Genomic DNA, 27552 nt, shown 5'->3' with positions numbered 1-27552 from the left:
AAGAGATATTATCAGCTCGTCAGCTTGCTGGGGAATTATGCAGTCATCCTTAAACTCCTAACGGTAAACAACGTAACAGTCTATTATATCTGGGGATGCAACAGACGAAAAACCAGTTTGTGTTGACTCAAAGCTATTTAGGCAGTGTACAATTTGACTGGTGAAAGATAACAATGGTTTATTGGAATTCACAAAGAACTTTTTTCAGCTCGGTACGGTAACCTTTTCACATTATTTTTTGTTTAATTGTTGAGCTTAATGCTGCATTACAGCCCTTCATTTATTTTCTTTATTTTAAGTTTCCAGGGCAGTTTTTTAGCACACAGAATTTAAGTGTATTTTTATTTTTAGCTGCTCTTGTATACATTTCTTAAATGCATCTGTTCATTTTAAGCGAGCTGTTAATACAGCACCTCTCTGCACTTGCAAGTATCACAGGTTGAAAACCACTGATTTAGACCAAAAAAATAAAACAAAACAGGATCTTGTAGCGCAGAAATATGTTTTACCTTTCTTACAAACATACACACACATCCATACAGTGGTTTTCAGAAGTATTCACCCCCTTGCAAAGTTTTCACATTTTGTTGGCACTTGAGCGTACTCCACCAAGCTTTCAAATTAGTTTATATGACATAAAACATAAACAAGTAAGATTTACAGAGAAAAACAGATTAATCGCAGTTGCATAAGTATTCAACCCCTTTGCTACTGCAGCCCTAAATCAGCTCAGGTACAAAGGATTTGTTTGAAAGGACACAAAATTAGTGAAATGACTTCAGCCTGCGTGTACTCAAAGTGGTTTAACTTGTAGATAATTTCATTCAGGTATATAAAGACTTTCAACCTGCAACTCACATAGTGATTGAACAAAGCAACCATGAAGACCAAGGAGCTTTTGAAATAAGGTAGGGGTAAAGTGGTAGAGGCACAGAGCAGGACAAGGGTTCAGGAAAAAATTTCAAAAAGGTGCTGATTATCCCTCTCAGCACAGTGAAGTCCATCATTAAGAAGTGGAAGATGCATCATACTACCCAGATCAGGTCGCCCTCCCAAACTGAGCAGCCGGGCAAGGTGGCAAGTGGTTCGGGATGTCACTCAGAAGCCAACAATGACCTTGAGAGATCTGCAAAGTTCGGTGTCCGAGATGGGAGTCGGTGTTCACACAACAATAAGCCTGTCCCTACACAAAGCTGGCCTGTATGGACGGGTTGCAAGAAATAAAAAAAATAAAAAAATTTATATAGCACCTTTCATAGTGGACCACCATCACAAAGCGCTTTACAAGATACAATACTAAGGTCTGTGAACTATGCATCAGTTGCAGAGTCACTTACAACAACGTCTCACCCGAAAGATGGAGCACAAGGAGGTTAAGTGACTTGCTCAGGGTCACACAATGAGTCAGTGGCTGAGCTGGGATTTGAACTGGGACCTCCTGGTTACAAGCCCGTTTCTTTAACCACTGGACCACACAGCCTCCTAAAGAAAGAAGCCATTACTCAAAGAGAGTCATCTTAATGCAAGAAAAGTTTGCAAAAAAGCATGTAAATGATACTGCAGACATGTGGAAAAAGGTTTTATGGTCAAACTTTTCGGTCTAAATTCCAAGCGTTACATCTGGCACAAGCCCAACACTACGCATCACCCAGTTAACACCATTCCAACTATCAAGAACGGTGGTGGCAACATCATGTTACGGGGATGCTTCTCTTCAGCAGGGACTGGGAAGACTGTCAGTATAGAGTGAAGAATGGATGGTGCAAAGTACAGGCGAATCCTTGAGGAAAACCTGTTTGACTCAGCCTAAACTGGGAAGGAAATTCACATTTCAGCAGGACAATGACCCGAAGCACAACGCCAAAGCCATACTGGAGTGTTTGAACAAAAAGAGAATTACTGTTGAGTGACCCAGTCAAAGTCCTGACTTGCATCCAATCAAATTTATGGCGACACTTGAAGACTGCAGTCCATCGACGATCCCCAACAAACTTGAGCAACTGGAGCAATCTTCCTGTGAAGAATGGGCAAATATTTCACCATCCTACTGTGTAAAGCACGTAGAGACCCATCCAAAAAGACTCATAGCAGTAATTGCTGCAAAAGGTGCTTCTACCAAGAACTGACTTAAGGGGCTTGAGTTTTAAACAGGACACAATTAGGTACTCTAGCATTACTTCAGATGTTGAAGTAATTGTATTTTTTTTACGAAACCGGTCTTAATTAAAAATGTTAATACATACCCACAGAGAACTGTCTAAAACATTCTACATTACCTGCTCAATATATTTAGTACTGGAGCATTTTCAGCAAACGTACTGAAGGAGTAGTTTGGGCAGCCTTTAATAAAAGTAACCTCATCAATGTATCTAGATGCACAAAGTGAGAGAGCACACTGGTCTCAAATGGCAAGGCACTTTATTAGACCTTCTATCATTTGGAAACATTGGATGTATCCCTAAATAGAAACCACGTGCATTTTGTTTCCCCCACTGTGATAAAGTACCTCATATGACCTTTGTCATATCGTATGTGGGGCAGCACATTTGCTTTTATACACTGCCATTATCAATAACTGGGAATTTAACATCAAACCAGTAGATTAAGCTTCCATTTCAGTTTATTTCTACTGTAGTACTTTATCATGAAATGTCAGCAATGTTCCAGAATGCTGATCCATGCAAAAACTGCAGTAGAACTGCTCACTGACAACTGCCCTCCACTTGCATTTCTCTTCTGCTTAATGTCTTTCTCTAAAAATAGTCTGCAATTGTTTCATTGTTTCTCCTCTACTGTACCAGAACTGCACCAATGAACACACATTTGTAGGTGAACTGAGTTCACAGTGAAGACTGCTTTATTGCAGAAAATTTGATTATAAACCGCTACTGTACAAATGTGGCTAAACTACAAGGAATTTGGTACAATTAAGGCAGTGTTTGAAGTTTGCATTTAGCAGCAGCACTAGAAAATTTGTTAGCCGGCAGAAGCCCAATCAACAAAGATTATTTTCTTACCGTTTACTAACAGTACAAACAATCATTTCAATTAACTGGAGTCACTCAGATTTAAAATCCCAAACTACTTCTAAACTGCACAAGGCCACAACATAAGATCCCAAGCAGATCCCAGCACAGCTGATATACTACCTAATCTCAGTCTGTGTTATTAGCAAGGCAATGCTCCTTTCGATCCTGAAATGCTGTGTCGTATACCAAAGCCTAATGAATATTAATATACTAATGCACAATGATTTGCAACATCACAACATTGTGAAACTTGTAGATTTTCATAATTAAGATATTAAAGGGTATATAAGAACCTTTATTTTATCGTGCTACATGTTCCCCTGTGTTGCTACGACTTTAAAAGGTGTGTGTATTGTTTCCAATTTTTTTTTTTTTTTTTTTTTTTTTTTTTTTTTTTACATTTTGACCACTTAAATTGCATTCCACGGCCTCCAAGATGGCTTCACATGGACCACTCAAACTACATTTCCCATTATCCTCCTGCTCACACATGAGATAGATTTACCAGTGAGCAAGAGGATGATGGGAAATGTAGTTTGAGTGGTCCATGCAGGTCCATGTGAAGCCTTCTTGGAGGCAGTGGAATGCAGTTTAAAAAAGTGTAAACTAAAAAAAAAAAATTAGAATACACACACCTTACTGACAGTTGTAGCAACACATGGGAACATGCAACAATAAAACAAAAAGGTCCTTCTATACAGTTTAAAGCAGGGCAAGAAAAAGTAGAATCAAATTTAGCAAAATGGTCATTGTCTGGCCACAGCCCTGTTTATTGCACTAATCTTGATCCCGTGCACTGATGCAGTGTATTTTAAATCATACCATAAGGAATGTTCTTAGCTTAGTTGAACTGTATTTACATAACCCAGTGGATGACCATGCTCAAGAGCTGTGTCAGGTAGATGTGCTACAGACGCACACCTGCAAGTCATGCAATTTCCTCGTCACAATCCACGCAAAGGAAAAGCACCGTTATTACAGGGCTATGCAGAGAAGAGAGAGGCATTATGGTGGGACTAATGGGATTACTAAGCTATGGGAATACATTTCTCTTTGTTTGCGGGAATGGATGGAAATGGAGGCTGTGGGAACGGGTGAGAGCAAGAAAAAGCTGCGGGAAGAGCAGCACCAAACTTTAGTTTGTCAGAAAAGCTACAAGAACTTTAGATGTTGTAATATTAAACCAATCAATATGAGACGTTGTAATATTAAACCAATCAATATGAGATGCTGTAAAATTGAACCAAACGCGTACTCAAGACGTCTGGATATCCATATATTTACCAAGAGAGACACTACAACCCTCCTATCAACAACACTCATTTTAATTGAAACACCCCATTTAGTGATGTCACTAGCCCACCCATTCAATTCATCCATAATTGCTTGCTTCAAGACCATTAAAAAAAACTTTAAAAGACCAAAACTAATTTTAAACATGTCAACCTCAGCAAGTAATTGGATTAAGTAAACTTATAGGGAGGTCAAAAACAACAAAAAAAACCCCACTTTGGCACAATTGCCAATCTTTGTTTGAAGGAAGCCAGGACAGAATGGCAGGTTGTGTTCAGGTCAAGATTAAGGTGTGCTTGGAGTGCCATTGGCTGTTGGAGTGCCATTGGCTGGGTGCCACTGTCACTCACCTACCGTAAATTCAAAAGCACCAAACAGAGAGAAAACAGTGACTGCTTTCCTTAGAAAAGTATTTTCAGAGACTCCAACTCTGGGAGACAAGTTTTCCTGTTCCACGCTCATTTTCAAACTACTGAATACTTAGAATGTGCTGCCAATTAGACTCAATTGTTGGATTTCCAGTAAACTCTGTAGATTGAACAGTTTTAAAACGCATTCTGTAAAAGCTGGCTGTACAGCTAACCATCGGTGACTATGCAGATGGGCATATGGCTATTTTCTCTGCCCAGTTCAGCTGACAAGGTTATTTCATGAATGAGTAACTGCTCTCACATGGACAGATATACTGTAGTGCAACCTATGCTATTCTGGCAGGCCGCTTTGCTTAAAATATGAACAAGATCATTTATCGCTTTATAACTGGAGTCTTCTTGCATGCTTAGCATCAGCCGGGAAGTTTCAGGCCTTTACAAAATTATTCCAAAAACACATCCTGGTAAGGCCCTATCAGACAATCTTTTGAAAGCTAGAAGAATAAAGAGTGTATGTTACCACTTGCTAAAACAAAGGGAATTCAAAGAGTTCTGTTGTGTTTTAAGCAGCAATCAATTACGGCCTTAACTTTGTAAATATGTACCCTAGAGCCAATCAGGAAAAAAACTGTATAAAATATGCACTGTTTCCACATCTATTAAAACAGTTTCTCTTTCACTAAAAAACTGGACAGAAAACGCAATTTCAATGTTTAGGTTTTTTCTACCAATTTAGCTAGCTAAAAAAAAAAAAAAAAAAAAAAAAAAACACACATTAAAAAAATAAGACAACGACAAGAACATTTAAAAACTGTTGCCATAGTTACCTGCTGAAATAAAAAGTCAAATTGAGAAGAAACCACTCTTTCAAATGAGGCCTGTAATAAAACCTAGCTAGCAGTTGAAATCCTTACAGATTTGCCTCACACAAACAAAATCCCATGATGACTTTATTCATGTTTGCTTGGTGGAGTTCCTGTTCAGTGATCTGTTTCCAGGAGAAACATTCAGCGATTATTGTTCACAAGCACCCCTCTGCTCAGTGTCTCCCGCTTTAAAGACTTGTTATTAAAATAGGGGCAGCACTAGGGCTGTGACAAAGGAATGCAGATAGAAAACTGCACTTCAAGGGCCAAGATTCTTACAGCTTCAGCCAAGAAAAAACATAATCCTACAGGAATACAAGGTTCTGAGGGCAGGTTAAATGTGGTCCCATACCTAAGCTCATCTGCTTCTGATGATTGAATGATACTCCTGTACCTTTCTGACTGAACGGCAGCTCAGTACCAGATTGGTTTGCAAGCAGGATCCATGACCTAAATCTATTCCTTTCTGAGACATGCGCCTTGTTTTTTTCGTTGTTCTTTGATGAAAATGGAATCCTCCTGATTTGGGGTGATGTGCTGTTGAGGAAAGGGCGGGTCAGAGTAGTAATTTTAAACGCTATGAATGTCACGTTCTTGCCTATTAGGTTTGATTTGACCTAACGACACGCTTTGACACTGAACTCACTTTTTATCCAAATTACATGAAAATACAAAGGCCAACGACAAAATAAAAAAGCAGTTATTGCAGTTTCTTCACATTATGAACCTTTCAACCCAGTGTCAGGCTAGTGACAACTGTAATCAGCTGCACTATAAAATGACTTTACAGCTTTAGACTTGAATATACAACATGACTGAAATGTGCAAAAACTTGATTTTAAACTTGATGGAAAGGAGTAACAGTCTCTTGTAGAATTGCATTAGATTAAATAAAACAAGGCACTATTTTCTTCAACAAGCTCAGAATCATGCTGTTGAGTTTTGTATAATCTATTGCTCCTCAACATGCTAAATCTGTTACATTGCTGCCAGAACAACAAATCAGCGTTTAACTTCCTGCAGCGCTCGTCACTTTTTCTGTGTTTCACAACGGTACCTGAAGGGCTACAGGTTACACCCTTTCATTTAGTCTGAATAATTCATAACACGCCCCTTCACTGCAAAGCTACTTAAAAGGAGAATTGAAGGTTATGCTCATTTCTGTGCCAATTAGACATGTAGAAAGACAAAAAGCACGGGAAATAACTTTAGCCAAAACAAATGCATGCTCCCTTTTGGTAGGCGATTCGCACTGCTTATTCTTCACCTAGCAAGGTAAAAATCAAACAGTAAGAGAAGTAAAAAAAATTGAACATGTACTGCACACGGCACAAAGTACACCACCAGAAATAACACGACTCCATGACCTAAATCAAACCAAAAGCAGCATTAGCCAAAGCTGCGTATTTCCTCCGCTTGTCATTTGTGGGAGGTGCACGACAGCACTGATTACAAGAATTATCCACTCCTTTATGAACTAATGTTCCGCGCTGCCTCGCACACAGACCCTATCACCAAGTCTAAATGTATAAAGTAAAAAAATCCAAGCCCCTTTCTGGAAACCATTTCTGTATGAGCCCACTAATCCAATGATTTTCCTTCCCTCCCTCTCGAAGTGGCTTCAGGTCTTGACTGGGGTGGTTAGCAATACACTAAGCAGGCTGACAGTTCTATGCTGCAGCAGCGGGTAAATACCCTGAACTTTTCATCAATCTTGTAATTGCAGCTTTTGACCACAGGTTTATAAATGTAGGTTTGCACCTGACAGCAGGTAGAAGCAATCACCTTTATCCGTGAGCTCAAGAATAGGCATTTTCAGATGCATTTCTCTTATTACTGTAGAAACAGCCTCTAGTTCTTATAGTTGAAAACAACCAAAGACAGAGGTTGACAGTTATTTATTTTTAAAAGCACATATAGTTATTGGAATTAACATATATAGGATGTTACAGTTCAGTATTACCTGTTAGCTACCCTGTGCACATCATGTCTCAATATTACTGTACAATTTATTTTTTTACTTTGCATTGCTGATTCTCAAAACAAAATATCCAGTACCAGCAATTTGTAGCAACTTAAACGAAATGGAAAAAGAAAATCAATGGATTCCATCCATTAATGCAATACAGCACTTGTGCCAGCAGTTCATTGCATTTTGTCCGTCTGATTACTTACGCTATGTTGTTTTTTGTTTTTTTTAATTGAACTTCTGGTAATATAAATGAGGACATATGTTTAAAAACATCAAAACACATCTCAAAATAATGCAAAATTTGTAATGACACCGTACTTTTAGAGGTGTCTGAGTAGGCATTAAAAGGCAGAGCAGCCGAATTAAGATAGGTGTTCTCTGCAATCCCTCCTAACAAACTATGAATTGTGGCATCCTCAATTGAATTGTACGTTTAAAGACCAGGGTGAATTAAAAATTTGCTTTTCTTTTGTTGTGCTGTTGCTGTTTTTGCCCTAGACATTTGATCCTGCCTTTGGTCTAGGTGAAGCCAATTATTCCTGTCACATTAAAAGTTCACGTTCTGAATTACACGTTACTTCCTGCCAAATGAAAACTCTGTGGTCTATTACCTGCAAGACAACAAGTGAAGTTCAAATATACATTTCATGCAGACGAGGCAAGAATGTTTTGGTCCTTACAAATTTAATTACTGTATATTGTGCAAGTAATATCTTAAATGCAGCAGCCTAAACCTAGGAATGACAAACCACCGGGGCTGTACCTTCAACAACCCATTTAAATAAAATCTTGTTCACTGCGGGCTGGTTTCACAAACCCTGATTAACACCAACCTTGGACTACCTATAATGTTACCTTAGTCAAGTAATCCAAGATCACTGCTATTCATGGTCTGTGAAACCAGATGTAAATGTATTTGAATGTCTGAAAAGATTATCTCAAACTTAAATCTAAAATATTAGACATCCTATAAGCACTGTGGTACCACAAATTTGTATCACTTGCTACCACTATAGAACTGGGATTCTGCAATGGCAACTACCAACCAAACTGGCATAACTTTAAATGGGGTTCCATTTAATACCTGCCTTTGCAGTCAGACCTGAGGAAACCCATTTCAGCCATTCCAAGAAAATGGAAACTGCACTTTCTTCTTAATCATTTGCACAGGTTTGAAGTAATCCCAAGATATTCAGCAGGGAGGAGTCTGTGCCAGGTACAACAAGAAAATATTGCCTCACCCCACAAGCAAAGGTGTTTAATTTTATGGTACTGTAGGCCAGAGTACTCTTCAAGTGTCACTCTGACAAGCTGGATCAATACAGTTTGGAGGAAACCAAAATTAAAAACTAACTTCACACATTCATCCAAATCCCTAAAATATGGAATTAGTTTGTTAAATATTACACAATACAACAGAATCAGACACACATTTCTATACTTCTTATTTTGGCTGAAATAACATTTTTCCATAAAAAAAATTCTAATGGCTGCAATGTTTTACATGCATTTTTAATTCACCTGTTATGTTTACTACCACCATTCTCAAGGTTAAGGAGTAATAGTGGTTTCAACTTAGCTCAAAATCTTCTTTATTATTAAAATAAATAGTACAAAATAAGTTAGTGCTACTAGTGTAAGCCTTTATACTTCCCATAAGAGCCGTAACATAGAAAATTAAATACACAAAATCTAAATGTGTACAACAGCACCAATAGAAGACTAATATAACACTATAAAGCAACAGCAATACCTAGAATAGCGACTGGAGTTGTATTCTACTTGTGTGATTCCAGGAGGCTTTGTTTGAACTGTGTAACAGACACACTGGAAAAATACACGACTGGTCTCATGACTTCTGGCCCAGCCCTCCTTCCTCAGCACAGAAACCACTGTAATGTTATGTATGAAGATCCACGCATAATGTAATATGCGTCTCTGTCTACGGAAATATAAACAAGTGAAATGTTTTATTATTAATTTAATACGAGCCTCATTAACATACCCGGGGGTGCCCATTCAAAACTAAATATGTGAAAAGAGAGCAAGGATTTGTAGGGTTACCAACACATTAAATAAACAGTAAAGAAAATACGATATCTGGAATTTTCACAATGAAGTGAAGCACATTGCTGAGCTTTGCATGTCCAATATTGGTGGACAGCCCTGGTCCGAGACGCTGTCTTTGTCAACGCAAGCGAAACAAAAACGCATACGCCAGTTGCACTTTGAACAACAAAACAAAAATAACTCAAAGCGAAACTGCTTCATTTTACAAACTCACCCCTATCACCACGCTGTCGTCCCCCTGAAATTTGGCGATGTATTTGTCCCCTCTTGCCACTTCGGCTGAATTCAAGGGCCTGAAACGGCACATCACTTTTATTGTGCACTCCGCCGGGTCCGCCATCTTCCCCTCTTCTGGGCTGAAATTGACAATAATTACAACTCGATCCTGCGACTGGAACCGTCCTTGGATACGAAAGCAGCGGACCGCTCCCCTAAACCTTTTCTGTGTCTTTCGAGAACGATCCCCAGACGGTTTATCGGTATTAAATGCACCCTTTTCTTGTGCGGATGGGAATCACTTCCTCTCCAACATGTCAGCCATGACACCGGCGGATCCCACACTCTCCCTCCCTCGGATGGCCGAGTGACGTCACCCCTGCAGATAGCACTAACAATCAACACCCCACAGCCAAAGGCAGATTGGAATAAACCAGCCCTGCCCAGCCCAAGTTCACACAAGCAGCGAATGACTACACGGTCCTGAATCGTTTTATCAGATGCATAAGCAAATGGACGCGAATTGTGACCACCGGTTTTTATTTTAACGTAGTTGAATACCCAAACCAAGCGGACACGGTATATCAAAAGATACGCCACTCTGCAGTCAATGGTTTATTTTTTCGCTTTTTAATATCCGAGGCCGGTTTCTGTACACAGACTGCGTGGCCCCACCTACAGTAACTCAGATTTCAAGTGATCATTCTCAGCGCAGTGGATGAGTGAAGGCAGGGCGTGGGGCTGAACAGCTGGTCTGACTGACTGAAGTGGCGACGATGATGTCACTTAACATGGTTATAATAACAGAATGGCAGCCGTTGATTCCTAAATATGAATGCCAGGATGATCATAGGAATGGCACGTTGTCCAAAACGGCATACAGTTAGTCTGGCATTGTCCGCACTGCTCAGCAATGCCTGTCAATTATGTTTGTGTTAACAGCAGTTGCACACCAGTACTGTAACCTATAAACTATATATATATATATATATATATATATATATATATATATATATATATATATATAGGCTATAATTTGCTTTAATAAAGAAGGGGCCCAAGTCTTGTGACTTAAAAAAATACAAACTACTGCATGTAAGAGCCCTTCAATGAACTCAGTGATTTATTTGGTTAGTTGTATTGTACAATGCAAAAGGGGTATCTATTGTAGAGATGTGGGATTAAGGCAGTAGCAGTTGTTTAGAGACTAGTTATCAATGCAGCCCCCAGCTGAACATTGCATCTTCCACACCTGGCACACATGCATTGCCTTGGTCTGAAAACTGACACACTGGGGGTTTCTGGATGAATGTTTGGGTTCTTTGGGGCAGCCCTCAATTGTGAATATGCATGGTGGGCATTGTTTGAACCCGTAAATCAGGTGACAGGCGGGGTAGGTGGGTGTCTCGGGACAAGGTGAAGGAGCCTTATGAGAGAAATCTGGGATAGGAACAGCGACTAGAAGAGCAGAGATAGGTCCAAACTGAGATCAATAAAAGGGGAGACACGTTTTTTAAGTGGTTGCTCCAGTCTGTAATCAAGTATCCTGTTAGGGGATCTTGTATGAATTTGCAAAGCTGCAGCTGCCCCTACAACTGCTAATAACACCTAAACCATTTCAGCTAGCAACTGCATATTTTAAGTGTTCTGGAAACTCCGTGCTCAGAATCTAACAGCATGCTTCATTTTGACTTGTGGACTAGGGTGGGTGGTCGCAATACTGGGATCATGTGACTTTCTGCTTTCCGGATGATCAGACCTAACGGTTTGAGATATTGGCTGGCTTCATACGTCTGGTGCACAGCTGTCCTGTATCAGGACATTCTGTGATTTTCTTGTTCAAGTTTGATCGTGGGTGCCATATAAGAACAAAAATAACCCTTTAATGGCAGTTAATTTGAAAGCTGCCATGGCCAGTCTGCCCAAGCCTCATATCTCAGGAAATATTTCAGGTAGTGCTCCCTTTTCACAAAACCTTTCTTTTTTTGTTTTTTCATAGAATGTTTTGTAAATACAATTTCGGGCCTGGATTTTTTTTTAAGCCAGGGCCCACCCCAACTTATATATTTTATTTTATTTTTTCAAATAAAAAAAAAATGTAGTTTTGGGATCTTCTTAAAATACATCTCAGTTCTATGAAATAGTCCTGCTTTTTTTTTTTAAGAAAAAATAAATGAATCACATTTTTAATTAGGAATAACCTGCACCATTCCACCTTGGCACTACAGTACCTGGTTGGTACTGCATGCTGTGGTACTGTCGTCTCAGTAGAGGGCCCTCTTCCCTCAGAGACAGAACTGAACCAGCTCCCCAGCACTGAGTTCAGGGGCACTGTGCTGCCGCAGGGTCTGTCCTCCAGAAAACACATTTCATTGGAGGTCTTTTCTACTCTGTGAACATTAAAGAACATACCAGGGCTAACAACACAACTCCAGTATATCTTACCTAATATGTATTGCCATCACTTCATTGACCGCACACTTTTCATTATATGTAAGATGTACACATTGTGGTAAACATATGTGTATCTCTCTACCACACTTCCTCGCATTCTGCGTCAATAGGTCACATGGAGATTACATGGGCATTGAAAACATAATCCGTGTTGTTGACAAGGAAAATTCAATGTAAACAATCCATTGTAGTTTCCTAGCCTGTATGTAGGAATATAAATGGTTGGTAATGATTTGTAATGCTGCAAGCATCTGTATTCATTCTGTCTGGTAGAAGAACTTCCTAAAGGGTAATCCATGGCAACCTTGGTAATGTAGGTTGAGTTTTGGTACCCCTTGTTATTGTATAGTACTGGTACACGTATGTTTCACTTCTGTTTTATACTGTTTGTGATCCTCAATACTGTATGTGGCCACTATGTGTGTGTATTTGTAATATATTGCTATGTTAGCCCGGCCTATAGTACATGGGTTATCGTTACTATTTTTGAATAACTAGCCCTGTTATCCTGGTCAGAGCTAGGAGGTGTGCTACTTTCAACTGGTCACGCTGATTAAAGACAATTCATCTCTCTGGTCAAAGGATCCTTTGCTGTAAACATGTTTAGTGTTTGTCTACACTATTAAACTCATCTCACTGCTTTAAAGACGTGTTGGGGTTTCCAGTAAGATACCAGCGAATATGTGTTAAATTCACAACTCTTGCTTGTTGCCCGTTCACCCGCTCTTACCTTTTAGCAAGTGTGACAGAGACCAAATGACACTTGGTGTTAGATCTCCTTCCCGACCTGTGAGGGCACTAGAAAGAAGGAACAGACTACCCTTAAGCAAATGGCAAGACAATTTATTCCGTAGGGTAGGTGGGTTAGTCATTTAGGAAGGGGGTGGAGCTACGGCACTCAAGCTCACTGACTCGGACGGTAGATGGCTTATCATCCGAGGTTTGGAGGTGCGGATGCGCTCGTTAACCTAGGGGTTATGGGCGAGGGTATAAATAGGGGGGCGTAGGTTCAGTGCTTGGTTCCTTTGCATATGATTGTACGAAACGACCTAGAAGGAGCCCATATTATTGAGACCAAAATCCGTGAGTGTCAGTCTGTGTACTAACGCTGTGTGTCTTGTGTTGTTTATCTTCTCATTAAAGAGTACTAAACACGATCCGGAGCTGCAGCCACAGGCCGGCGTAAACGCGGATATCACAAGTCATCTTTCCACTACAGGAACTGTCTTTGCACCACTAGCACTAAAATCACGAACTGTTGGAACTATGTCTTTGTTTTGTGTTGTTGAGAAAACCCGTGGGATTTTACAAATAGGAGTGATACACGCCGCTGTACCACTTCCATCCTTGTTATTATTTGCAGGTTTTGCCATAAGACTGTGGACATTATAATCATTAATAAACACCCTTGCACTTTTGAATCATTTGTCTGTGTGATTAATCCGCTCTGCACTACACTCACCTACATGCATTCACCACTTTGCCACACAAGGCAATAGAGCACATATTTGTGAACACAATAGTTTATACTGAATTCAGTTCTACATTTCCCCCCATATATGAAGCCATATGGAATGTAGTGAAATCAACAGCTTTTACCAAAGAAAATGAATACCCCACTGAATGAATTCATGGGCTTTTGTAACATTGTTTTGTTTGATGTGTTCATACCTCTGAATTATTACTGTACTACAGGGACTATCTGTAAATGAGTGTTTTCATCAGTTATACTTTGTTGTGTTTGTCTTGTCTTTTAAATGTGTATTCCATATTTAATCATTATTATTATTGTTATTATTATCATCTCAGTATTGCATCATAGGGTTTTTTTTTTTTAACTATAATAACAAAAGCATTATAAAAAGGGAATTCTACTGTCTAAAAAAAAGATCATTAGGACTTTTAAATTAATCCAAACCCCAAACTATTATTATTATTATTATTATTATTATTATTATTATTATTATTATTATTAGTTTAAATGTTTAGTGGTGGTAAACAAAATTAAAGTATTTGCATTTAACACAAAAAACCTAAAAACACAGTGAAGGTTATCATTCAACTTGATTTTACAATTAGACAAACATTAAGATAAGAAGCTATTGTCGATTTTTTTTCTTGTTTATAACTAGAATGGAAGCCATTTGTCAACCCTGTTGATACATTTTAAAATTAAAATTAATGTTTCATAAATAAAAATACAAATCTTTTGACTCAAGATTCGTTCCTAACAATCTGTAGCTCGCCAGTTGGTGGTTTAAAGCAGTTGGATCACAGACAGTATAAATAGATCTCAGCCATGATCATGGTGGAGGGATGCCAGGGCAAATCACAAACATGCTCAGAGTGGGATAGAAACCCAGGGATTACAACTCAAGTAATACATGCTGCTGTATTAGCAACATTGCACCTGGATTATAATTGTCTGTCTGTTTATTGATCACCTGTACCTGCACACTGTTAACCAGGGAACCCAGGGTGTTGCAGGCAGTGCAGCACAGGGCAGGAGCGTTCTCTTGGGAGGTGACAGCAGGAGCCAACCTTCGGGAGGTAGCTCTAGCTTGTGGTGGAGGCGGGAGCAGCAGGTCGTCTCCCTCTGGGGGTGGAGATGGGACCAGCAGGTCGTCTCCCTCAAGCACTGGAGACGGGTGCGTCTCTCCCTCTGACTCTGTGGATGTGCTACTGCCTGTGGAGCTGGAATAATAGTTGATCCTCCTGATGGGACTGGAAATTGTGGGGCCCCACACATATCTGCAGCCAAGTAGTTGAATACCATGGTTTAGATGTCTGGGAGGGATGCTGGGTGATGTTTCTGCTCCCAGGCGTCCCATTGCTCCCCATTTCTGGCCCGCAGCAGGTTGATCGCCATTGGGAGGGCCTCCTTGATGCTCCTCTAAAGGTCCAGCAGCCTGTCCCATATCTCCCTCATGGACGTTGGACGCTCATGCTTCCCGTCATGGGCTCAGTACGTTCAGGCTCTGCACTCGTTGTCACTGGATGCTCTGACTCCACCCTCTTGGGCACTGGACGCTCAGGCTCCACCCTCCATTCCCCACAGATTGAGGCCTTGAAAGCACTGATGGTGTCCCCCTTGTCTTCTGGCTATGAGGCAGGCAGCTCCTCCCTCGCTTGCCTTCGGGACCGGCCACACCTCCTCCTCTTCATTTTCTTTAGAAAAATCTATTTTTTTTTTAAATGTTCTCCAAATAAATTCACCCACAGTAGTTCTCCAGGCCTGACTATGTGGAGGCACTGTTTCCCACTTCTCTGACACCATATGTCACGGATAGCTTGATGGTGACATCAGACCAGGAAGAAGAGACACAGACTATTACTGCGGGTTGAAGCGCTGATTTTGGTTTTATAGCTCTTATTGTCTCTCCACCTCCTCTTTCCGTTTCCTTTCTCCAAACTCTCTCCAACTCTCATCAAGGCAACAGGAGGGTCTGCTTCACTTTTATATATGTGGCCATATCCCAATTGGTAATTACTTGGTAATTACTTGATTAAATGGGAGATGGCCACATTACAAACAAAGGATTTTAACCCCATCCATGCGTAAAACAATAATAACAAACATTGTGTGTTTTAAACACTAAACAATACATTACAAAATCCGCACAGGGTGTAACCCGCCATACTGGGGTATTGGCCTCCAGATGGTAGGACAATGTACAGCTGAGGTACTGTTAGGCTAGTTAATGCTCTCACTGTGACACCACACATCAAGGATTTCAGGGATTCCATACAGAATCTTCCAGAAGTTGGCTCCTGTTCTGTTTCTCATCAAACTGAAGCAGCTGCCAATAACTGAAGCTTTCAGTTTTGCTTTGTTTAATCTAGTTAATGGCTGTGTTCTGCATATTTGTAATAGCTGTAACGAGTACATTTTATTATAAATGACATCTTAGCCAAAATACTTGGAAGTCATCCCTTGATTTGAAAGGATGTGTTGTAGAGATTTCTTGGATGAGGGTAATATTTATGTTATCAAGACAACAAAACTTGATTTGACATGAATTAAAAGGAAATCATCAAAAATGAATGGAGTCCACCTGTGTGCAATTAAGGTGTTTCACTTGATTTCAGATTAAATATACCTGTCTCTGGGAGGTCCCACAGTTGGTTAGTACATTTCCTAACAAAAACTGCATCATGAAGACGAAGGAACATTCAAGGCAAATCCGGAATAAGGCTCTTCAAAAGGCATAGAATATACCCCAGAGCACAGTAAAGTCCATTATTAAGAAATGGAGAGAATATGGCACAACTGTGAATCTGTCTAGAACAGGCCGTCCTCAAAAACTGAGTATCCGGGAGAGAAGGGCACTAGTCATGGAGGTCACCAAGAGGCCTAAGGCAACTCTAAAGGAGTTGCAGTCTTCCACGGCTGAGCTGGGAGACACTGTGCATATGGCAACAATAGCCCGGGTGCTTCACAAAACTGGCCTTTATAGGAGAGTGGCAAAAAGAAAGCCATTGTTGAAAAACACTCACATCAAATCTCTGCTAGAGTTTTCCAGAAGGCTTGTGGGAGACTCTGAGACCAACTGGAAGAAGATTCTATGGTCTGATGAGACTAAAATATAGCTTTTTGACCTGAGCACTAAGCGTTATGTTTGGCGCAAGCCTAACACCGCACATCATCCTGAGAACACCATCCCTACCATTAAGCATGGTGGTGGCAGCATCATGCTATGGGGATGCTTCTCTGTGTCAGGGCCTGGAAAGCTTGTGAAGATAGAGGGCAAAATGGATGTAGCAAAGTACAGAGAAATCCTGGAGGAAAACCTGCTGAAGTCTGCAAGAGACCTGGGACTTGGGAGAAGAGTCATCTTCCAGCAGGACAATGACCCCAAACATACAGCCAAAGCCACACTGGAGTGGCTTAAAAATGTCCTGGAGTGGCCCTGGAGTGGCCCATTCCAATTGAGAATATATGGAAAGAGTTGAAAATTGCTGTTCACCAAAGGTCCCCATCCAACTTGACGGAGCTTGAGCAATTTTGCAAAGAAGAATGGGCAAAAATTGAGGTGTCCAGATGTGTAAAGCTGGTAGAGACTGGTCCAAATAGACTCTGTAATTAGACCAAATAGATGGCTGTAATTGCTGTAATTAATGGCTGTAATTGCTGCCAAAGGTGTTTCTACCAAATATTGACTCAAGGGGGTGAATACTTATGCAATCAATTATTTTCTGTTTTGTATTTGCAATTAATTTAGAACAATTTGTAGATTTTATTTTTCACTTTGACATTATGGACTTTTTTGTGTCCATCAGTTGCAAAAACTCCTAATTAAATCCATTTTGATGTTGTAACACAATAAAATGTGAAAAAGACAAAGGGGGGTGAATACTTTTGAGAGCCACTGTATATCACATATACTCAATGAAGGACTTCCTTTTTGAATTCTATATCTTCATTTTTGAATTCTCCAGCTGGACAAAAATAATTCAGGACTGAAAGGGTTAATCAACCTCAGATGTGTAATAGATCACGTGGAGAGTAAGTGATTATATAACACATTTCAAACTGTCATAACCCTTCAGAATGTGCTGTATAATCACTTTATAAAAAGCATGCTTCAAAGGTACTAGCTTGTTAGTGTGATCAAATTTACTGAGGGATTTTGTGGTGGCTTCCCAAAATCAATCAATCAATCTTTATTTCATATAGTGTCTTTCATAGTGGGCCACCATCACAAAGCGCTTTACAAGATGCAGTAAAACGAAGGTCTGTTGCACTTGTGAAGGGTGTTGCTCTATACCAGTGTGCTGCTGTAATGTGGATGACAAACAGGCCTATTTTTACTATTCATAATGATGGTATTTCACAGTAATTCCCCCCACCCCACCACCACCACCACCACCACCACACACACACACACACACACACCAAAAGAAAAATAATACTAATGGACCAGACTTATTGAACTCTTTAGGTAAAAGGAAACCTGTTAATGTTACCAAACTAATAACAAATGGTTTAAACTCATTTTTGAGTCTTCAGATTTAAATTACAAGTTACTTGTTACTAGTTTAGTACCCTTGCCAATTTCAAAACTCTGGGACCAAACTGCACTTTATATGCTATGATGGGTATAATGGCCAACTGCCATTAATGAACTGGATCTCTCTGTGGCTCTGAGTCCCAGCCTCTGCAAGGATCCTTTTTATTTAAAGGTTTTAATTGGCACAGGCTCTTGCCTATCAAGTTATCAGTCTTAGTTCTTGATATGTTGAAATAAAAAAAACAGGATACAGGAATAAATAACCAAATGACGTATCCAGGTAAATGTAGTCATAGTATGCATAATTACAATATACAGGTAATCATGCTATTGTAAGTGCTATAAAACAGCTTGGAAAAAGTAATACAGTAGCTATCATCCATGACAAGAAAATAGTGTTATTAAAGCACTCAAATAGACCCATGAATACTAGACTACAGGTCTTTCTTTGAAGACAAGTGAGAAAGACTCTAGTTGAAACGTTTGTCAAAGAATTGTAAACATTTCTTTTAATTCATTCCAAAAATCGTCCTTCTTGCACCCTTGCATTGGCAGTATAGGTCTCCAGTATGCAGTTTTGAAAGCAAGCACATACGTTCAATGTAAAACTACCTGGTATCTATCTTTCAGGAGGCTCGGCTTATCCTGTTTCACTTTTTAGATCATTTCTCAATCTTCAGGGCCAAGCTAATCTCCTGGGGAAGAGTTGTACAAAGCGCTGCTAGCATTTAGCTGGCTGCTATAGCTAGCAAAGCATGCCAGTCTACAGGGGGGAGAGGCTGCTTGGTTAATGACAAGGAAGAAGGCCATTTCACTGTCTGAGTGAAACAACCAAGCAAGTGGAAACTGACAGCAAGGCATGCAAGAAGAGATTCCTTTAACCTGGTGCAGTAACAAATAGCATGTTTTAAAAACATACATGCTTGCTTTAACATGTTATTCTTTCAAAACTGTGTATTTGACACTTTTTGACAAGTGAGAGGTATGTAGTATGCAGGTTCATTAACTATACATTAACACCATGTATTCAACCACCTTATTTTTTACTGAGATATGGGTGCCTGCATTCTATTGTATCTGATCTACAACCACTTTAAAGACAGCTACCTGTCCCCAGTTGCAAACAATCCCTCTGTACATCTCAGCAGCATTACAGTGCTTCTGCATTATAACCAGTGTATTTGTTCATGTCAGTCAAGGGTTTTCTTTAGAATAATTGTATGCCAGTGCTCCATGACCACAAAATACCCGTTAGACTGGATTTTCACTGTCTTGTTTTTCTGCAATCAAACACAAATGCATTTGGTGCACTTTAACAAAAAAAAAGAGCCGCAGTTTAGTGAATGATTATCCCTGCACGTGTATATGTAGGCTGTCTTTGTTCTGAAGTGGATGGTCTGTGCTGACTTTTATGGGCTAACAAAGACTATAATGTTTCTGTAGTTATTTGTATGTTTAATGAAGTTGAAATGTCACCTGTCTGGTTTTGGGTCTCCACCTAATTTAAACATAATTTTTGCATGGCAAACAAGACTCGCCTCGTTGTTTTAAAGCTTAAATCTGTCCATTTTTTTTCTTAAGGGCGGTGCACAATACTGCATGGGATTGGCTTTGACAAAAAGCCATGCAAACTAAGACCACAGAGCAAAAGATGGAATTGAGTGGTTCTTGATGAATGCAGTACTGTATATATCCACAGGTTGTGATGGTAACCAGGCTTTTTATAGAGTTTCTCTGTACATCTAATATGGTGCATGGAACCCATAATAAATACAGTACAAATTGGGTTTCAGTTAGCTTCCATTATTTCACAAGACAACAGGAGCTTTTCATCTGCAGTGAAGAGATTGGTATAATATCTCTCATCTTGACCTTATACGGGATTGGATCTGCAGCAGGTTACACATACGCTCTACAGTCCTTTAATATACCTGTTCACAACATTCACCTCTGTAGCTAGCTATTTATTGGTACTTTTTTGCTTGGTTTTTCAGCATAGAGGATTTTGAGAAATCTGAAATTCAATTAGAGATATCTCAAATTGACTTCCTGTGAAAATGCTCTATGTTTTGAACAGACTTCTGGCCCATTTCAAGATATCTCAAACTAGACTGGAAGTCAATTTGCAATATCTCATTCAATTTGAGATATCTCTAAATAAGTTTGAGATATATGAAATGCATTTTGAGATATCTCTAAATGATCATTTGGCTTGCCATATATGCAGTGATATTTATTGATCTGTTCATTTATTTTAAATGTTAACTAGGAAAAAGCTCATTGAGATGAATCATTTCAAGAACACAAAAAAACTCTAGGTTCAGTCAACTGTACACACAGAGCACTAAAAGACAGAAGTACCAGATTTGAATAAAATAAACCCTGCCAGCAATCACAGGTGTGGCCATTCCCCAGTTAGGCAATTTATGCTAATTGGGGAGTTATCACATGTATATAAGGAAGAAGAAATCCTTGTTTGTTGGAGGAGTTTGTGTGTGGTTGTTTATTTGTGTGTGCTGTGGGGAGAGACAGAAACACACACAGTATATATAAGGAAGGAGAAATCCTTGTTTGTTGGAGGAGTTTGTGTGTGAGTGTTTGTTCTGTGGGGAGGGAGGGAAAGAAACGCACACAGTAATTATTATATATATATATATATATATATATATATATATATATATATATATATATATATATATATATATATATATATATATATATATATATATATACGCACACACACACACACACACATACACTACCGGTCAAAAGTTTTATAACACCTCCATTTTTCCAGTTATTGAAATTTACATAGTTTAATGTCTCAATGTACTCTGAAATTAAAGCATAGAACAAACAATTGGAGATAAAAAAGAAACCATGGAATCTTTAACAAAATTTTATCTAAATTTTTTATTCAAAGTAGCCGCCTTTTGCAGATATAACAGCCGAACACACTCATGGTATTCTTTCAGGGTGCCACTCACTCTGTGCAAGTCACCGACTCTGGATCCAGCAAAAGAGCCCCAGACCATCACGCTTCCTCCTCCATGTTTGACAGCTGGTGTCACACACCGAGGAACCATCCTTTTACCCACTCGACGGCGTACAAAAAGCCTGCGTGATGAAACAAAGATTTCAAATTTTGATTCATCGGTCCATAAGACCACCTTCCAGTCTTCAATAGTCCACTGACGGTGCTTCATGGCCCAGGCAAGCCTCTTTTTCTTATTTTGCCATCTTAGCAATGGCTTTCTTACTGCCACTCGACCTGTCAAACCTGCAGCTCGAAGTCTTCTCTTCACAGTTGAAACTGAGACTTGCTTACTTCGACCAGTGTTAAGCTGTGCTTGAAGCTGTTGTCCTGTGATCCGCCTATCACGCCAGCTGTTGACTCTCAGAAACTTGTCTTCTGATTCTGTTGTGGCTTTGGGTCTGCCAGACCTCTTCCTGTCAGAGTTTCCTCCAGTTTCCAAGTGCCTTTTGATGGTGTAGGAAACTGTACTCACTGACACCTTGGCTTTCTTTGCAATTTCTCTAAAGAAAAGACCTACACTTTTAAGGGTTATAATGGTCTGTCTGTCTTCCTTTGTTAATTGCCTTTTTCTGGCCATTATAATAGCAATATACTACTTCCTGCAGTACAATACTGTCGAAATAATGCTTAAGACAGACTTTTCCAACACTGCTTTTATACAGACAGGGGGTTTGTAAGTAATCAACAAAAGTTGGGACACCTGTAGGAATTGTTAGCATCAACTTTCAAGGCTTAATTTACTTCCATTGCTGCAGAACAGCTGTAAGTTGTTAACCCATTACTTGTTCCCTGAAAAAGGCCTTTTTGTATAACTCTGAAATGTACATTATTTTTCAGTTTTTGGTAATCTAAACTTTTTTTTTAACCTGCACTTATATATAGTGATTATATATAAAGTGTTTCAACTTGGTTGTGCAGGTGAATGCCCAGCCTACATCTCTGTTTTTCTTTTGTTTAAACATTTACTTTGGCCCTTGTGCAGTGTTTTGTTTGTTCCTGTTTTGTGTTATTTTGCTAAATAAGGTGTGCTACAGTGCTTTAAAACTGCAGCTTTCTGTCTCTGGGTCTATGCAACTAAGTATATATGTTTCTTTTAATTGGTAATGGATTTTGAATTATGAATGACAGAATGGCAGAAAAGCTGAAGACAGTTTCTGTCTATCTTAAAGGAGCAGAAGTCATAAAGGACACTTTTGCTACAGTACATGTCAGTGAAAGAAAAGTGCAGTTTAAAACATTAAATAAGATGCCTTTTATCAATTAAGATAGGGACTGTCAAAACAAAAATGCAACAACCAGGATATGAAAATACTGAATTGAAAAAATCAAAAATAAAACAAAATTGTGTGGCCAACTGCTTATAATGTAACATTAGGAAACAGTGCCACCAGGTGGCTTAAAGTAATAACAGCAAGGACCTTCAAGGTAAAGTCCAATTAGAAGAGTTTAAATGCCCTGTAACTACATTAAAGCATAATATTGTATATATAGCACTACAGTCATTGAATTTTAAACAGTTGCTTTTGTAGTATTTCTAAATGTATCACTTTTGTATGAAACATACATGGTTCGGTCAGTATAGCCATACTGCAGGAGGTTGAGAGAGGGTTACAAAATTCAAGGGTTGTTCACTTTTCTGGTGACATGGTAACATTTTGTTTGTTAAATGTTTGTTTATAACGAATTGCTTAGGTTGTTTGTAAATCGTGGACCTTCTCCAGCCCTTCATGAAAATCTATAAGGTCTGATATCTAGTCTGTCATTGCGTATATTTTGGGTTGTAGTTGGATTACAGATTTTTCATGTAAGGGACAGCTCTTGTATAAGAGCGCTACACATTGCAGGCGTTCTCTGTTTTTATTTCACAACCTCTAATGAACCTGAAACGTGTTCCAGCACATAGCTGACTTCCCCAGTCAGTTCTGTTCAATTCAGTTCAATTCAATTCAATTCCATTCGTTCAGTGCTCTTCATCAATTCAGTTTATTTACAAGGTGGCTCTGAGCGGTTTGACCAGGCCCATGATATTTTGTGATGCATAATGTATTACGAAGCCAATCAAATTAAAGGTCAACACCAGCGTGCCTTTTTAAATTGCAATTATTAACAGTATTCTGATTACCTGGCAGTTGCTGAGTGTAAACACTATTATTATTTCAGCTGAGTGTCATGCAGATAAGATCAATGATTATTGACAGCACCGCAAATGACACAAAACAAGCTGTACTACACGTCATAAATATTCATAAAAATAATCAGAAGAAAGCATAGCAGAATGAAAAGGTAATTTCCGTTGTGTCTTGGAGACCGTCGCCATGGTTGCAACATCAATACCTGCTAGTTAAAGAGCAACATTTTTAGGTCTAAAATCTACTGTCAATAAAGATGAAAAAAAGAAGCTCAAAGCGTTTGATTGTACAGAGCGGGTTTTGATATACATGCGCTCTATCCACACAAAGAAACGGGGGAGCTCTGTGAGGTTCATTACAGACCCAAAGAATATCCAGCATTAGCACCTACGTTTAAACTCTCTGAAGCAGCGCTAAGCATTAAACATCATTCCTTTTCCCAAAGCAAGCTTATCACCGCTACATGAGGTCTATACAGTAAAAGATTCTATAGGTTTTTTTCAGCTGGAATGGATTCAATTCAGTAGTATTACATTTCTTTATTTAACTGTAAGAAAAGTCTGATGTTATTAAGTTGGTGAAACGACAGCGACGGCTTTCATGATGTTTTAGCATTGTCGAAAAAGGAGAAGGGTTGCTGTTATACTTCAACCATATGACAGGACTCGCAAAGCTTATCTTTTTTTTTTTAAGATACACACACAAAGACTCTGTTTCTTTGACCTCATTTAAAAATAAGTACCTGAATTCAATATGAATAAAGGATTCGATGCATAAGATACAGTCCCTACAAAATGATATCGCAAACGTCTACCGGAAAACCATAATAGTAGTAGAGTATTTCATGTTAGATTTCTAAATGTCACATTTTTCAGTTTTTGTCAGATTTTCGTGAAGTATATGGGAAAACTGCAAAACGGTATGTAATTCTGCAGGTTTTATTAGACTTTTAGACTCTATAGGGTGATGCAAAACATTTGGCCATAGCTGCACAGCCCAGTTGTTTTATTATAATGTTTTTTTTGTTTTTTTTTCCCAATGATTAAATGTATATGTACTGTATTATGAAAGGTAGATTAGGAATAATCCACATCTCAATTTTATATTAGCAGGGAGATGTTGGACCCAGTGGAGTTTACATGAATAGATCAATCTAAGTGTTAATAAACCTCTACCACCTAGGTGAGACATGAGTGTGCTAACACAGGGCTTTGATCTGTCCTGCTGGGCAGTATGAAGCAGATCAGTGCAGTGCAGCGCAGCTGCACCCCTGATAATACAGCAATCCACAGCACCTGGTGCTCATGAGAGGGGCAGTCAGACAACAGCACTACTGTGGACACTTAGAAAAGGAGCTGCCCACAGCCAAGCCAATCCGTACAGTTAGGATTACAGTTCATTAATGCAGCAGTTCTATAGAATGTCAAAATAACAACACAAACAACAACAGTGACTCTGACAGTCTGCAATTTGCAATCTGCAAGGTATGCAGCGTTCTTCCCCAATGGGAATTAGTATCAACCATTGTCAAGTGAGGCAGGTTGCTATTCTCAGAAGGTTAAGATGTGTACTGGTGTGAACCTTGGGCTGTGTGGATAATGACTGCATTTGCTTCCCAAGAGCATGGGAATATCAGAATAGTAGAAGAACACAAAAGAAAGAAAAAAAAGGAATTTGAGAGAGATTGGTAGCATTTATACTCTTGGTAAGATTATGTATTTTTGTTGATTCCAATGGGCAAATAGGTTATCAATTGCACATTGTATGGCTTTTAAAAAGGGCTGATCCCTTGTTTACTTGACTTGGCTGTTTTTGTCAGATTCATCCACCCTCTTCTATAAACATGTGAAACATTGTAATGAGCTATCTGCCCCACAAGTGCAGAGGAACCCAAATTGTATTCATTTACTTCCAATGCAAAACAACAACATGGGAACAAAACACTGTTTGGGGCTAAAATAAATAATAAACTCCCGTTGTCGTTTTGCATTGGTAATAAGTGTATTGCTCTTTCAAATCTTTGTGCACATACTTGATGGTCTCGGTGTACCTGTGAGAAAGGGATCTGTGTGAGAGGGAGATGGCTGCATTTCTACATCAGTCCCTGTACTTGATACAAGGCAGCGTATTATCAGTGATGGTGCAAAAAATAACACCTTGTGTTCTGGGTGCATAAGAGCTGTTGAGTGAATTACAAATGGTAGTCCGACAGGAAACCATAAATTATAATTAAACCTCCTACAAAGCAGCGAGGGCCATTCCAGCCCAGATATTTGTCAGACCATTCTGTTCATTATTTAACTGAACAATTTAAAAATCTCTATTTAGATATTTCTCTGTCAATTACTCAATAAGCTCTAAAAGCCCCCGGGGACCAGAGCTGTACCCCAGCGTTCTACAGTGTTGCCATCCTTGTTTATGCCAGTAGGGTTTTATTTACATTGGGGTTTATGCAACGAAAGAGCGGCGCTGCATAATTTACCATGCAATGTTCAGTTGTTATAACAATTGTAACCACTAGATGGCAGGACTGTTTCTTTGTCTGCTCCTCTCTGGTGCACTTAGACCGACGCTGTTTAAGACATTAGCACTAAAAAAGACTAAATGTTGTCATCTTGGCTATTTACCCATAGCAAGATCCGAAAACAAGAAGAGTATTCCTAATGAGGCACCAAGACCAATTGAAGCACAGTGAGAGGGTGGTAAAGCGCAGGCATGCATTGTAAAGAACAGACACATTACTATGTAACTGCAGCACCTGGAAACATTTCCCAGTTTGTTTTGAACGCCACATGCAACACCTGAAACTGCCTTAAGATTTCAATAGTTCATGCAATATGTATTAGCTAGCGTAAGTTTTAAAAAGTAACAAAATCAGCACACAATATTGACGAAGCTGATAATACTGTTTGTTCAGCAAAACTGTGTTTGTATAAACACCTGGCACATTCATTTTGTAATTCATTCAAATACAGTTCATGCCTCTACCTTGACCTTCCTTTTTAATGAATTTATGAGGTTTACCAGCTTAAAACTGCTTAAAACACCATTTTTGTTTGTTGTTGTAATGCATTTTGGTAATAATGAAAAAATGTTGATTCAAGCCACACAGCAATACTTTAGGAATACTATAAATTAATAAGATGTGTGATGTCTGTCATAGGAGATGTCATCTCATACAGTTTGGACCAGAGGAAGATTATATTCAGGAATTACTATTGAACATATAATTTTAGTTTTTTTTTTTTTACTTAAGATTTGATCATATGCATGGGATTGCATTTACAGTATACTCAATAGTTGATTTTTCATGTGTGTTATATTGGGTTGATCATTCGTTTATCTGTCCTTGAAATAGATTATTGGTATGTCTTTCACGTTTCCTCAAGAACCACTGATCAACCTTTTTAAACATGATTTCAAGCTTGGGTCTCATGTTATATCATTACAACGTTTATTATCAATGGATTTCAGAAAACAATTTCCATGGAAAGAAAGAAAGAGTCAAACAAAGAAAAACAGGCGAGAGGCAGAGGCTCTGTTAACAGCCTACCCTTTCAAGAATAAACATGTCCTTCAATCATTTGCGATTCCGTTAGCTGTCTCTAAGGTGATGCTAGTAAATGCTGTTCTTAATTAAACACATATTTCCAAAGAGGAAGACAGACTAAAGCACATTTTACAGATGTTTGCAACCAAGTCCAGAATTTTAATTGCTCCCCCAACCTGTATTCATATTGTGAAATATCAGATAATGTTTTCTTGAAGTGATCTTTTAAAACCCTTTTTTTTCCCAATGAAACAATGCAGTCCTGTACTCCTGCTGTAGAGACCTGTGTTTCAATGCAGCCACTGTACTCCTGCTGTGGAGACCTGTGTTTCAATGCAGCCCCTGTACTCCTGCTGTAGAGACCTGTGTTTCAATGCATCCCCTGTACTCCTGCCATGGAGACCTGTGTTTCAATGCAGCCCCTGTACTCCTGCCATGGAGACCTGTGTTTCAATGCAGCCCCTGTACTCCTGCCATGGAGACCTGTGTTTCAATGCATCCCCTGTACTCCTGCCATGGAGACCTGTGTTTCAATGCAGCCCCTGTATTCCTGC

General features: G+C 39.2%; 1 protein-coding gene across 1 annotated transcript in view; it reads right to left on the bottom strand.

The window, feature by feature from the left end:
* Positions 1-10369, bottom strand: part of LOC121314094 (kinesin-1 heavy chain-like) — a 46331-nt gene extending 35962 nt beyond the window's left edge. Inside the window, exon 1 of the mRNA XM_041246967.1 lies at positions 9816-10369. Coding sequence (XP_041102901.1) covers positions 9816-9941 — 126 coding nt within the window. The 5' untranslated portion in view covers positions 9942-10369. The remainder of the gene's footprint in view (positions 1-9815) is intronic.
* Positions 10370-27552: the final 17183 nt, after the last annotated feature.

The sequence above is a fragment of the Polyodon spathula genome, chromosome 4, assembly GCF_017654505.1.
Source record: "Polyodon spathula isolate WHYD16114869_AA chromosome 4, ASM1765450v1, whole genome shotgun sequence".
In the NCBI taxonomy this organism is placed as follows: Eukaryota; Metazoa; Chordata; class Actinopteri; order Acipenseriformes; family Polyodontidae; genus Polyodon; species Polyodon spathula.
Note: the sequence above shows the minus strand (reverse complement) of the source record. Positions and strands in the feature narration are given on the sequence as shown.